Here is a 15229-nt window from a genome sequence, read left to right as displayed (position 1 = left end):
AACATCGAAAGGACCCAAAAGAACAAAACAACATTCCTGAGATCTCACTCACCTCACTCCTCCCCTCCAGTTCAATTACATTCTTCTTGTCACAGGCACATGATTGATTGAGCAAACTCAAAACTCTCTTTTCCACCCTGACGTTTTAACTAGAATGCACTGCCTTTTACTTCTATTATACTGTTGCTTATGATTCAGAGATGCTAAAGATGATCAAATCACTTTTATATTTTGGAAGGTCCGAACGGCAAGAATTAAAACAGTGGCCTTTTTATAACAGACAAAACTTAAAAGGCTTAACTTTACTTTCCTAGTCAAATGGACACGACATCCTCGAATTAATTTGTGTCGCATTAGCATAGGCTTATTCCCCTTCTTTTTCCATTCATTCATTCCATTTTCCTCCTCTCGATTCTTTTTTCTTTTAATAGTTTGCCTTCAATTAAGAAAAGGAAAACCAACCCCCTCACCACACAGAAGTTTTTGCACATGCATCTAATGAAACATCTTCAACAACTCAATAAATTGAAACTGCTTAATTGGAACCATAGCAGGATTCACGAGAGACAGACAAGCACAACATATTGGAGGAGGAGAATCCAACTAAAAAGCAAAACCAAACATCCAAGACATTTATACAACATAGGTATACATATAACATACAGATTCATATAACAACAGGTTGGGATATTCTCCGGTTCACATTCAGTAATTAGTGCTACAAGAGGAAACCATTCACTTAATCAAACAAAGTGATGAACCAATCCTCATCTTCTATCTCCCCTCCTGCCATTGACCTCAAAACGTTAAAAGGGGGGCTGAAGCGTTGTATACGGTGGTTCGACCAAACCCCCCAAATGAACCGAGTTCTGGTACTGCCAAAGCCGGTGATAGGTGCTACCTTCCAAAAGACACAAACAGAGAGGAACAGGAAGCAGTAGTCCCCAGGTCACAGAACTCTCAAATTGACCACCATAGATGTTATGACAATAACAAGTAATGCTACACAATCTTATAACTACACACCTTACTACAAACTAGAAAAAGAGAAAAGACGGGATACAAAAGTGGGGGAGAGAAAGAAAAAAAAAAGAGAACCCAAGTAAAATGTCAAGCTTTAGTTATGTATGCCTCCTGTAGGTAAGGTAAGGTTAAGTAGTAGCAGTAGTAGTAGTAGTCGTCTGTCGTCTTAGTACTAATAGTATATTAACAGTCAGAATCAGAATTGACAAAGTTGTTGATTTCTTTCATGAGGCAATAGAAATGGTCATTGTTTGGCAAGAAGTAGAAGCCAATAGTGGCTTCCTTGAGAAAAAGAAGCTTGACCTGTTGTCCACAATCCTCAAGACCTTTAGCATATGCCAATTGCCAATCTTGCAGAAGATCCAAACCAGCCACACAAACAAGACTTTTAGGGAATTTGAGTCCTTCAATGCTTCTCCCCCTTGGTCCAAAAGGGTTGCAAGCAGGGTGGTCTCTATTCTCTCCTTCAGGTAGAAAAGCTCTCCAATACCAATCACGATCCTTAAGCCTCACAAAGTATTTCCCATCCAATCTCAATTCTGATTCCGTTCTCTTCTCCCCACCAAACAAAGGGTGGAGAAGAATATTCCCCAGGACCTCAATTTCCTCCTCTGCAGCCCTCACTGCCACATGATGAACAATGTTCCCTCCAGAACTGTCCCCTGCCAAGTAGACATGAACCTTGGCCTCCCTCCCACTTTGCAGCCATGCTCTCGACTTCACCCACCGCAATGCCGCCCAGCCGTCGTCGTATGCACAAGGATACCGATGCTCCGGTGACCGCCGGTAGTTCACAGACACCACAGCAGCCTTGCAAATCCTCACAAGGCGGCGGCAGAAGGTGTCGTAGATGTGACTGTTGGCCGAGGAATGCGAGAAGCTTCCCCCGTGAAAGAATACGATTACAGGAACAATTTCTGTAGTACTTAACGGCTTCTCAAGGTCTCTGATACCCCATTGAGCCTCGTTTCCTGAGGTTGGTAAGTACACACGGTAGAATAAACCCGCGTTTCTATCAACGTGATCGATTGAAAACACACCTTCAACGGGAATTGCGTTTGCGGGGACCTTCCTATCGAGATACTCCGCCAACTCACGATTGAACGTTCCATCGTCACGTCTGAGAAGCTTGTAAGACAACTTGAAATTGGAGATAAGCACCCATGTATTTAAAGGAACAACACTCTACAAAAACCAAAAACAACCAAAGACTGAATAAGCTAGAATCGTTCACACAAGAGGGGAAAAAGCATAAGCAGAGAATCAGAATGAAAGTAAATGGGCAAAGTATACTAATCCAACTAAAGTTTTCAAGTTACCAGAACAAGAAAAACAAGGCTTACATGAAAGAAATAGAAAAAAAGTACAAAAATGAAAAAAAGAACTAAACAAAAACAAACCCGAAAATTTAGATGATCCATGAGAGGTGTCTTTAAGTCTGTTCACTATTAACCAAAACCAAAACCAAGACCCCCTTTTTGTTGGCAACCCAACATGAGCAATAAAGCAAGAAGCAAAACCGAAGTTCCAGAAAAAAAAAAAAAAAAAAAAAGTGGATAATAATTTGGGAACTGAAGGGAAGTAAGGGAAGGTACGAATAGCAGAAGTAGAAGAGAGAAAGGAAGAGGGGGTTACCCTAGATTCATTGAGATTGACTTGGTTGCTGCCAGCCATGTCTGGTTGTCTCTCTAAAGTGCAGAATATCGAAAGAGGGGGAACCCACAGAAGAAAAGAAAAGGCTTAAGAAGCAGAAGCAGTAGCAACAGTGATCCCCACGATAACACCCATCTTGTGCGCCCTCATGATCAGAACAGAGTGCAAAACGGTGTGTTGGTGTGTTGTGTACTACCGCGTACGTACCCTTCCTACGTACGCACGCACGTATGTATCTATCTATGTTGGTGCCTCTTGCACTAGCAACACAACACTCTGGCTCGATGGATTCCTAGTTGAAGGTTTTCGTGAGAACGAGGTACAGTGGTATGTGTATGTATGAGACAGAGAGAGATGACTGATATGATATGAAAGAGAGAGAGAGAGAGAGAGAGAGTCAAACACAAAAGAACGACGGGAATGGACGGAGACGAGAGAGACGACAAAGCGAGCGGCCGAATTAAATTGTTAATATGGGACCCACCATTTTCGTATTTTACTTTCCCATTTCTTTTTCAACATCGTTTTTTTATTATTGCGGATTTTCTTTTTCCTATTTTGTCTTTTTCTTCCCCTTTCTGTATTCGCCACTATTGACAACTCTGTTTCGGCCTCGTTTACAATATGGGCCTTATAAAATCTAATTTCAACAACTTTTGGGGTGGGAAAACCAAAATCATAGAACTGCGGACTGTGGTAACTTTTATTATTATTTGTGAAAAAGTTATTATATTTCCCAAATTGATTAATGTTTAGACTTTAAATGGTGTCAGAACAAAAAAAAAAAATCACATATTTTAAACTCATGGTCTACGTTTTCTCCTTCCTTCTCAACTGCTTTGCATTATTTTTTGTTTAATAACACCATCTTTTTTTTTCGTCCATTTTAAAAATAATACGTAAAATATCACATATACTAATATTATTATTATCATTTAAATTACTTTTAAAATTTCAATATGACTTTTTTATTTTCACATATTAAATGGTTAAATTAATTTTGTAGTTCTCTAATTAATTTTTTAGATTTAATTTGTTTCTTTAGTTTTTTTCAATTTCAATTTAGTTTTTTAATTTTGTTCTTTAGTTTAAATTAATATTTTGTTGGATTCAAAATTTTCACATAAGTGAAAATTCACCACACAATATATATTTTATAAAACAAAAAAACTAAATTAAATCAATTTTAAAAATTAGAAAACTAAATTAAATCTAAATAATTAATTAGAGGAAAAAATTAATTTAACCTATTTACATTTTGAATTATAATTAGGTGGAACTTAAGTTAATTTACAGTACATGTTATGATTAATTTTTTCATTCAGAAATAGGTCGTCAATTTATGTAAAAAAACTATAATCAGTCTTTTGTATTACTTGGAATAATAATCCAAATACTACATGATTGTATGTTTATTATTCGTCGCTTAATTCTTTACGACTAAATTTTATAAATGCTCATACATCTAATAAGGTGGCTAGTGGCTTGGACCATTTTCACTTTCAATGAAAATTTAATTCGGAATCACAAAATACAAAACCTTGTTAACAAATAACAATAACATACAGCTCAAAATTTTCATTGGATCGTATCTGATAATAAGTTGCACGCTTGATTATTTTCTCATAAAAACAGACAAACTAAAAGAAATTAAAGTGATTATTGACCTTAACTCAACCTTAGTCGCAATTATCCAATAAAAACATTAGCAATACATTTTTCATATCTTTAAATATTTTGTTTCATAAATCATTTAGTTCCTATATTTTGTCAGTCTATCATTAAAAACTTTATGGTTTAATATTCATTTAAAAACTTTATTTTATGTCTTTTAATTAGTTTTTTAAAAGACATTTATTAATATTTTGGAAAAATAGACTATGCTCTTACAACATAAAACAATTTTTACTGATATCTAATCAATATATATAAAATGTTTCGAGAAAAAAAATATACATTAACACAATAAAAAAATTTACATCATTCAATTACACTTCATCATATATTAACTTTAAAGATAAATATTTAAAAAATCTTATTAACAATGGACTGAAGTTGAATTATCACATAAATTTATTTTATACTAGAAATACATCATCATTAAACTCATAAGTTTTTTCAAGTATAATTTTTTATTAACTGATAATATACAAATTTTAAAGAGATTGATAAAGAGTCTGTATGATTTAAGGCAAATTTTAAAGAGGGATAATAATTTTGTTGTAACGAATTAAAGAGATTGGCCTCCACTTTTGCTACGCCAAAAAGTACATTTTCCATAGAGACAGTAGATCGGGAAGAGACTGGAAATAGTCAAAAACAGGGTCTGGCAATAGCTGTACCTAATGAAAAATATCGGTAGCAAAGAGAAGCCACACACAACACAACCCCAACCCAGACGTGAAACGGAACAAGGAGACAAAACAGTTTCCCTGCCAAACACACCCTTCCAACCAAATTCCCCATTCTACCCTCCCCGTTCCCTCTTAACCCCCCACTCTGCCATTGACCATGACACGTCTTTTGTCCAGTAGTAGGTCGCGCATGACGCCATGTTTTTTGTCAGACTCTCAAAGGGACCTTCATTTTCGTCCTTTCCACGTTTCTTTTTTCCAAACACTCTCTCAAATTAAACCAAAAATTATAAAATAATACACTCAATTTCATCTTCTAAAAATACATAACAGTATTAAGCTGGTCTTTAAAAAAATTTATGTATTTTTTAAAATTTACTCTCTCTAATCTCAAATATAAAAAAAAATTAAATATAAATAAATTTTAACTTATCTTTATTTATGTATTTTTTAAAATTTACTCTCTCTAATATCTTATTTAATATTCTTATCTTTAAAATATTTTTATTTTATTGAGATTAGTTTTAATGATTTTTTTTCTTAACTTTGATATCTAATTTTAATTAAGGATAAATTGGGAAAGATATTTAAATATGATTAATTAATTTTTTTTAGTTAATATGTTACGTATTTTTTCTTATATTTGAGATAAAGAGAAATATTTAATTAATTTAAAATATAAAATGAAAGTAATAACATTTGTTTATTGAAAGAAATAGTATAAAGTTAGGAGGGTTTTGGATTTTTGTCGTATTGAGTGAAACCGAGGCGGTTCCGTTCGTTTCTATCTCTCATCGTGCACTACGAACAAGTGGCGTACTGACGTTGCTCTTGGTTGCGGGGTGGGACCCGCTGGCGAAGTCTTTATTCTCAATACGAGTTTGATACGATGATCAAATTGCCCTTTCGATGTGGGACACGCTTCGAGGAGACGTTCTGAATTCTGATCCGATGGAGCAACTTTCCTTGCTTCACACGTGTCCAACATCTTGCTTTCTAGTTCTTCCGATTCAATCAGATTGACCCTACGGTGGATCACTGCCGTTTGTTTTCTTCTATTCGATCATGATAGAATCACTCTATATGTTTGATTGAAGTTTAAAATATTATATATTTAAATGTAAGTTTAATAGATAAAAAATAAAATAAAAGTATTCTTACCAAATTCTATAATACTCTTTAAGTCGATCTTTATCTTTATTTCTCCTGCTTGTTATATCGAATTCTTTCAAAAATTATACTTAAATTAATAAGTAAATAATCAAAATTAATGTTTAAGTGGAAGATGTATTTACCTACCGTGTGCTCATCTATTTATTTATAGTTGAAAACGGTTACTAAGTTGAGTTGAATAGTTGGTCAGTAAAAAAAGTAAGGATCTTAATTATTATTTTTCTCTCAAAAAATATTTTTCACCTAAAAATTCAAAGACGCACTTATTTATTAAAGTTTGAAAGCATAAAGAATGAGTATTGGCATGGAGGGTGTGTGAGGTGAGAATGGGATTCAATTCAAGTTTGAGAAATCACATTGGGTACCTATAATGTAGAGAGGCGTGGAGTGTGGACTTAGGACCATTAGGTAATTGAAGGTCATGGTGGTGGTGGAAGAGGGGGTTGATTTTTTCTCTTTTAAAGATTTTCTTATTTGTTTTTGCTATTGTTCATTAAATCATGGCTTGCTTAAATTTGGAAGCCCCACTTCTTTTTCCGACTCGGTCACTAAAATTAAGGGAGTTGTCCTTTTTTTATTATTTTTTTTCGTCTTTTGCAATTTTTTCATTGTTTGGTTCTATTGTTTCTCGTTCTTTATTTTAGGCAACGTTTTTTTGTTCTTATACTATACATAACATTTATTTTGATTCAATTTTATATAACAAAATTAATTTAGTTTTTACACATGATTATTTTCAGGAACGGATCTAGAAAACTTACTTAGTGGGAAAAAAATAATTTGTAATATTTTTATAAAATAAAAATATCATAACTTTTTACAATAAAATTACTTAAACTTTTAAAAAAAATATGATTTCTCATTCTAAATATTATAAAAATTAAGATAAAGTGATAAAATTAAAAAACTCAATTTAATTTCTCTTTTATCTCTTATAATTTTTTACATTAATTCATTTAAAAAAGTTGTCTTATGGGGATAATATTTTTAAAATTATTAAATATATTAAGTATAAAAATTTATCTAGTGAAAGCAATTGTCCCCACAATCTTATAAGTGGATTCTTCCTTAATTATCATTTTTTTTATCATTATACTCCTGTGAAACATAAAAATTAATATTAAAATGAGCACAATTTTAAAATTTTATTATATAATATTTCAAAATTTTATTATATTTTAACTATAACTCTTTTATAATTAAAACAAATTTAAAATAAGTATCCTACTGTAAATATATAAAAATATATATTTTAATCATATTTATCATGGTGACCTACTGCATCCGCCAGAGCCTAGAAGGCTTATCATTTTCCACGTTGCTTTATTCTTTCCCCAGTGGAGAAAATAAACCACCACTCCAGAATCTATGGCGGCAGCACCTTTTGCATTTACTTTTCACGATTTATCTCATTATATTTCTGTTTTTATAAAATTGTGCCATAAAACATAATGCTCATAAATAGTTCAATCATGCATATTTTAGAAAATCTACACTTTTTAAGGATTCGTTAATAATATAAGATGTATAAAAATAAACTGTATAACACGTTGAGGGTGTGCATAATATTATTATCAGAGGTAACCAAGAATAAAATTAAATTAATATTTTAATCTATTTGTGATTTATTGTATATGTATATAATATTACACTTTAATTATTTATTAATAATTAAATTAATTATTTTATTATGAAAATTAGATTCAAAATTTTATTACTTCAAGCGATGAACATAATCGCAAATAATTCAAATTTTGTTATTTGGATATTAAAACATACAACTTTTAATTAAAAAAAAAAACTTATATAGTTAATAGTTATATATGATAGCTAGCCCACAGAAAGAAAAAGGAAAAATTTAAACCATTTACTCCTAAAAAAAGAAGATATTTCTGGATAAACGACTTTAAAAGGAATGATGTTTTTACACGGTTATTCGTATTGAATAGTAGTATCATATAAAATCTATTTTGCTGACGTCACCAAGCATTTACGATATTGCAAAGTAGTGAATCTGATCTTCAACAAGCATACCCACAACATACATGAACCCTAACCAGTTTGGTCGACTGTAACAAGATAAAGCTTTGTATCTGATTGATAGAAGGTTTGAATTTCCTTTTGGTAGTGTTCCTTTTGACATTAAAAACTTTCAACTAGAAACATCATTCCTTTTTTTAAAAATTTTACAAACTATCAATTTACAATATATTTGAAAATAAAAGAAGAAACTATAATTTAAACTTCCCCTTGATAAACAGAGTGTAATTTACTAATTTTACTCGCATATTACCCTCCTACACTACCTACTTCTTCCTCGAGCACAATATTGCTTCACTGGATATCTTTAAGCTTCATATATAATTAAGGAGGTTACTATTAGGATTGAAAGTGAGTCAGACACCTTTATAAATTTGTTCACATGTAAATTTATTAACAACTTAATTAGCTAAAAAATTTATGTTAGTACTTATAAAAACATCGACTTTGTATATTTCACGTGTTCGACTTATTAATTTATGAACTTGCTCAATATACAAATATTTTTCAACAGCAATAATAATTTTTTCAATCGATATATACTAACATCCAATTTTATAAAATTGTATAAATTCCATTAATTGAGACTACTAAAACCTTTACTTAGTTTAAAGTTTAATATTGTATGATTTAAAGTACTAACTAGTAAATTTAAATTAAATTGAGCTTAAATTAAAAATGCAGCCAATATTTTATTGAGTAAGGTTAAAAATTCTAGTACGACTCTCTCATTCATTTTTAACCATAGTTGGTGTCGTGGCTTATCTATGTATCTCTCTATAGTCCAATAATTGTTGTTCAACTCCAAAACTTTGGGTGATCACCGACCTTACAAGCATCCATGTCTGAGTACAACTCCAAAACTTGTTTGATACTTCTGATAGCAAATTGTCGAGCATTTATTAAGACCCTTCGAGAATTTAAGACAATACTCAGCTTGGAACTATTATCACCTTTAGTGTAACAACAACAAACTCTCTTCAACACCCACACACCATATAATATAGCTTATTATCGAGTGCCTGAATGATTTAATGTAGGATTATTTTAGATTATAAATTAATAATCTTAAATTTAAATCTTAGATATATAATTCTGTTAAATGTTTAAAAAGTATGAGTTAATTTCATTCGATTTGAGCAAAATTATCTCTTTGCAGTTACTCGTGATTTAGAAGAAAAAAATAATGTGGCGTTTAACATGCCGGAGATAGATAGACAATGCTTCATGAGGCATGCATGCATAAGCCAGACTTAAGAATCTCACCCTTTTAGGGGCTAAAGTTTTCATACACTGCACCAAAATGAAAGCGTCCTAAACGTTCTGTGATTGGTCAAGTGCATTAGGCGACAGGTGAATATGTTCGCGAAGAATCTAAACTACCATAAATTATTGTAGAGTTTAAAATTATGTGATTTCAACTAATTTTCACATAACATATATAATTTTTTTTAATTTATAAAAAATATTAATAGGGTGTTACATAAAAAAATTATCCAAATTACATAAGCTTATATCATATAATAATTTCTCTTAAATTACTTGCCATGCCATCATCATAACCTACACGTACTGGGGACAAATGGAGCTGAAATTATCTTAGCTTCCACTTGATCACCAATACAAGATGGTTTAAGTCATAGTATCTTGATTTTCTTTTAAATAAAATTTAAGTTAGAATCCGGAATTAAAAAAAAAAACATTTTAAGAATTATATTTTAAATGTCTTATTTAACTTCTCCCAAATAAATTAAAACATGATATAATTTTTAAATATGGACCGATTGAAGAAAAGAAAGAAAAAAAAATACTTGATGAAGATAAGAATAAATTAAAGGTTGTTCGGTAACCACTAAGAATTTTCCGCTCCAGATCTTGAATTTTCAGTCTAGTATATATCTGAGATATGGCTATAATGACCAATCTTCCAACCATGAAACGTACAAGAAAGAGAATTCAGCATTTCCAAGCCTTATTTTGAATATTTTAACTTTTCAATTTTACGAAATATATATTTGTAATCTTTTAACTTAAAATATTCTCCCTTATATCCAAGCATTTCCTATTTTCTTTATGCATAATAGTATTAGTAATATGTGCATTTTTTATTTAAACTAAAAAATGATGTGATTTGATTAAAAAAAATGTGATATGGTCCTTCCTAATTAATATGTCAGCTGTAAATATCACTGTAAGTTTTCGTCCAGTTTAATGACATTCTAATGCATTAGTCCTTAATTAATATTTCCTTCATTTCAAATTATCTATCATTTAAGATATTGTAGTTATGAGAAAATTATTAATTGTACTAATAATTATAATAAATTAAAATTTAAGTAAGATATCAATAAATAATATGATTTTTCAAGAATATTTTTTAAAATAATGAATATTCCAAAATAAAGTAAAACTGTTAGTTAGATGTAATTTAAAATAGAATGTCAGAGCATGCGATGCATGCCATCTCCAAACTTTTATCAAGATTTATGATATTTCCTAGTTATAGAATTCAATGTCTTTTCTTCCCCTAAACTACTATCAAAATTCAGAAGAAGAAAACTTTTCATGCCATTTCTTGCAGATGGCCGCTCGGAAACTTCTGAGTTTTTTGAACCTTTTTCCACAGCACCTGTCAGCTGTTCAACAGCACTAAGTTCACTTCATTTTATATAATTTTCAGATAAAGACGAAACAAATGGGAATTTGCCTCCTTAGTGCATGGTTAAGCAGTTATGTTCATAATAATTGTGTCACTTATCTTTAGAGGGAAAAATAGTAAGCAAAAAAATAGTATTAAATATCAAAACTATAATAGACAAGGATGCTAGTGAGGGAAGGAAAAAGTACTTTTGTTCCACCTAAACAAGAAAAGTAAGCATTTTTCTTATTTTACCGCAGAGAAATTCATTCTATTTTAGTAACCGATTTTATTTCCTTTACGGGGAAGAGTCTCTAGCATGTATCCCTAAAGAGGTAAAAATAAAATCATATTATAATATTTATTTATTTATTCATATTTTGTGTTTTTGTTTGTGTTGACGGGTTTGGTTGAATTCAATGGTAGGAAGATAAGACCAAATAAAGAACAGCGCAGTCAAATAAAATAAAATAAAATAATGTTGTGTAGCTAGCGTGCATTTAAGTATTTGGCTGTATCTGCTATGCTAACATAGAAGCGGTGGATAAGCATGTGCCCCACACACACACATTATTCCAAACATATTTGTCGTGTTGTTTACTACTTCCTTGTTTCTTCCTCAGCTTCCTTTTCCTTTTCCTTTTTCCTCTCTTTCTCACTCTGGATTCAATAGGGCCATTTGCTCATTTGTTTCTTTTTTTGATCTCTCTCTCCATCTCTTTTGTTTTTGTCTTCTTTTTTTAATTTTAATATAAAAAAAATAAAAGTAGTTTTTTTCTGCATCGATAACGTGCGGGCCACCTTCAAGTTTGGCCTTTTGTGCGTTAGGTCAACAACTAGAAAAAGCTTTCGGCCTCTTGTGCCAATTGGCTCAATCCCACAAAATGGAAAAAGAAAAGAACTCGTTTGTGTGCCCCTGTTCGATCGTCATATCAACTACAAGACAGACACAGATTGGAACTGTAATTGTAATTAGTACAATGCTTAACACAAGATCAAGTGACCAATCAGCATTAGGATTTGGATTATCTTCCAAATGGGTTAATCAATCGATGATGCTTCTTGAATTGCATTTGTTATACATGCGCTGCGTCCATCTTATCCCTCCCACCTGTCGCACTATTTTGTCCATTCATCAATCTATTTCCGTTTAATTATCCCTAACTTTGTGTCTCTGTTCATATCATGTTTTGTGCATTTTTATTTATTTTTCTATTACAACAACGACAACAATTTTTTTCCCACTTACATAATGTTATTCCATAGGGTTAAAAACTAAAGTTTCAAAAAATTATTAAATTAAAGATTTTTCTTGATGATGTTATCTAACGTTTTTCGGTTTTCTTATTCTCCTTTTTATTTGGTTAAAAAGCATATAATCTATTCTTTTAATTAATGTCTCTTATGCATTCTTTGACATGCCCAAATCACATTAACCTATTTCCTATCATCTTTTCTTTATTATGGATTATACATCAATTTTCTGATCTTCTCTCATATACCTTTATTTTATATTCTACTTTTTTTTATGATCATACATTCATATTATTCATATTAACATTTTAGTTTGACTTTTATTATATGTTATCCCTTTAAAATGTGGCATTCATTATCATATAATATATCTGGATATATAATTGTATGATAAAACTTAAATTTGGGTTTGGTAAGTACTTTATAATCACAAATAATTCTCATATTTTTTTCCATTTAAGTCATTTTGTTTTATGTTATATTTTCATTAAACTTTATCATCATCTTGTATGATTAATTTTAGATATTTAAATTTAAAATTTTGTTATTAATTTATTTCTCTATTAGTCTTAGATATTTTGAGAATTTTTTTACGTAACGATTGTTATGATTATTATGAGACGGAAGGAGTAATTGTTAAGAAAAATCTAGGTACTACTTTCTTAGTATATTGTCTTTTGAAAAATCTAAACCCACTCTTGTAAGCAAATGATGAGGGTCCCCTTGAGATAGCCACTTTGTTGTGAGTAGTATACATTTTCCTGTAATTTAAGATTAGATAATGTTAAGAATAGGACACGGCCATTTAGATATTATACTTAAGAATCCTACACCATTGGTTTTTGTTTAATTTGTTGAAATACCCTTTTCGTGATAACTGCTATTCAACATTTAGCATCTCTTTCAATTTATCTTTTTAATCTTTAGTTTTTTATTTTGTTTTAACATTTTAAAATTAAATATTGATGATTAAAAATAAACTTGTATAGCAATATAAAATATTTATCATAAATCTAAATATAATTTTTATGTTTGAAAATATTTATTTATTATAAGTTTTAGTTATATAAAATAAGCATCTATTTTATGATATTGTTTTATGTTAACCAATAATGTTTTCTTAAAATATAAAAAAATATCAATTCTAAAATTATATATTTATAAATCTCTAATTTATCAAAAAAAATTATATACGATTACTAACATAATACCAAATGATTTAACAATTAGATTTATTAAATTTATATTCAGCATGAAATTAATAAAATGTGTAAGTATCAATATTTATTGATGAGTAAATAGATATGTGCCGCTTGTTTAAATTAAAAAAAAGTCGTAATCATACAGTCATTTGTTTACTAAGGTAAGAAATAGTTTTTTTATTCGTAAAACAAAATTAAAAAACATGATTATGAATATTTCATAAACACGCTTTTCAATTAAAAATTATTCATTTAAAAAAAAAGTAAAACATACAAGCGATAGCTAGAGATAGTCAGGGACGAATTTGTAGCCTATTAACAATAATCTCCTCGGCCTTTTTAACTCCATATATATTCTCTTTTTTCTTTTTCTTTTTCTTTTTGTGTATACTCCTTCATATTCTTAACAATGTCTTCATGAATGATTAAGGGATATTTTAACAAGTATTATAATGAATCCTTCCCTTTTTCATGGATAATATTGGAAGGAACAGGGATGAATATACAAAGAAACAGCGTGGGTTTCCACTCTTCCATTCTCATTTTTTTAAAATAATATATTGACACTCTAAATTTATATGAAAATTATAATTTTATAATTTATTTATTATAAAATTAATTATGAATGTAAAATTTTATTCACCTTTATTCCTCACCCTAAACTTTTCTAAATCCGTCACTAGAAGTAAGCTAGCGTAAGTAGTGTCCTTCTATGTGTTAACATATTAATTACTTCTATTAAGTAAGATCAGCATGAAAGAATGGGATTAAATAAATTTATACGAGGTTCTAAATTTAAATCTCATCATCATTAATATTATAATTTGTAAAAAAATAACGCTATGTTGTAATTCAGTTAACTAGTTAAGAGTTAGTTAATGATTCATTTTAAAGTTAGTTTGACAACTATTAAATTTATTATAACTACATGTGCACTGTATATAAAAATAATAGTGATCATCAATGAAAAGTACGAGAGTGTAAAAAATTTTATCAGAATTTTAAGTCCTCTCTATTTTCTCTCAATCATCTTCTTTCTTCATCTTCTCTTATTCTCTAACATAAAGTGACAGTAGGTGCATAGTGTGAATGCGTGTGAGAACTTTATTGTTCCAACACTGTGGATAATTTAACATACTCAAATACTTAATACTTAATTAATCTACATAAATGATCATTGTCAATACTTTTTTTACTACAACACATATAGTGAGTGGGGATTCAGTGCTATAACTATCAGAAATGAGAATATTTTGCAGATGAATGCAAAAATAAAAGAATTCCAAGAAATACAGATGAAGCTCAATTGGCACAAGATGAAGATTCTGACTCTGATAAAGTGTTACTAATGGCAACTACAAACTCAAAAGAAGACAGTGTTAATTTGTGGTATCTTGACACAGGCTATTCCAATCACATGACTAGACATAGAGAGTGGTTTGTAAACATTGATGATAAGGTGAAGAGCAAGATCAAGTTTGCAGATAACAATTTTGTAACTGCAGAAGGCATTGGAAAGGTGATGATTTAGAGGAAGGATGGACAACACTCATTTATCAATGATGTGCTATATGTTCCCAATATGAAGAATAATTTATTGAGTTTGGGACAGTTGCTAGAAAAGGGTTATTCAATGCAGATGGTTGATTCTAAAGGCTCCTTTGTCAAGAAACAGAACATTCAAGATTAGAATTCAGATTACAGAATTTTAATGCTTGGCTGCTTCTATAAGTGATGAAAGTTGGATGTCGCATCAACGATTTGATCATCTAAATTTCAGGAGTTTAAGTGAATTGAAAAGTAAGAAAATGATTTGTGGTCTCCCTCAAATTGAGATACCAAAACAGTTATGTGTTGAGCGTTGTGTGTCAAAGCAACCAAAGAATTCTTTC

The 15229-nt window shown here is 30.3% G+C and overlaps 1 protein-coding gene across 1 annotated transcript; it reads right to left on the bottom strand.

Annotated features, from left to right (window-relative positions):
* Positions 1 to 501: 501 nt before the first annotated feature.
* On the bottom strand, positions 502 to 3111 carry LOC114406814 (gibberellin receptor GID1B-like). Its single transcript, XM_028369647.1, has 2 exons — positions 2659 to 3111; positions 502 to 2208 (listed from the first exon to the last, which is right to left on the bottom strand). Exons 1-2 carry the CDS (start codon positions 2695 to 2697, stop codon positions 1207 to 1209), a joined length of 1041 nt encoding a protein of 346 aa, XP_028225448.1. The 5' UTR covers positions 2698 to 3111; the 3' UTR covers positions 502 to 1206.
* Between the last annotated feature and the right edge of the window lie 12118 nt (positions 3112 to 15229).

This window comes from Glycine soja, chromosome 3 (genome assembly GCF_004193775.1).
Source record: "Glycine soja cultivar W05 chromosome 3, ASM419377v2, whole genome shotgun sequence".
Classification (NCBI taxonomy): Eukaryota; Viridiplantae; Streptophyta; class Magnoliopsida; order Fabales; family Fabaceae; genus Glycine; species Glycine soja.
This window is presented reverse-complemented; position numbering and strand designations above follow the sequence as displayed.

What these genes read in the sequence shown, in the direction of transcription:
- LOC114406814 (XM_028369647.1), bottom strand. Translation starts at nt 2,697, where the DNA reads ATGGCTGGCAGCAACCAAGTCAATCTCAATGAATCTAGG. An exon ending in TCAATCTCAATGAATCTAGG is followed by an intron (nt 2,209 to 2,658) that starts GTAACCCCCTCT and finishes TGGTTTTTGTAG; the next exon opens with AGTGTTGTTCCTTTAAATAC.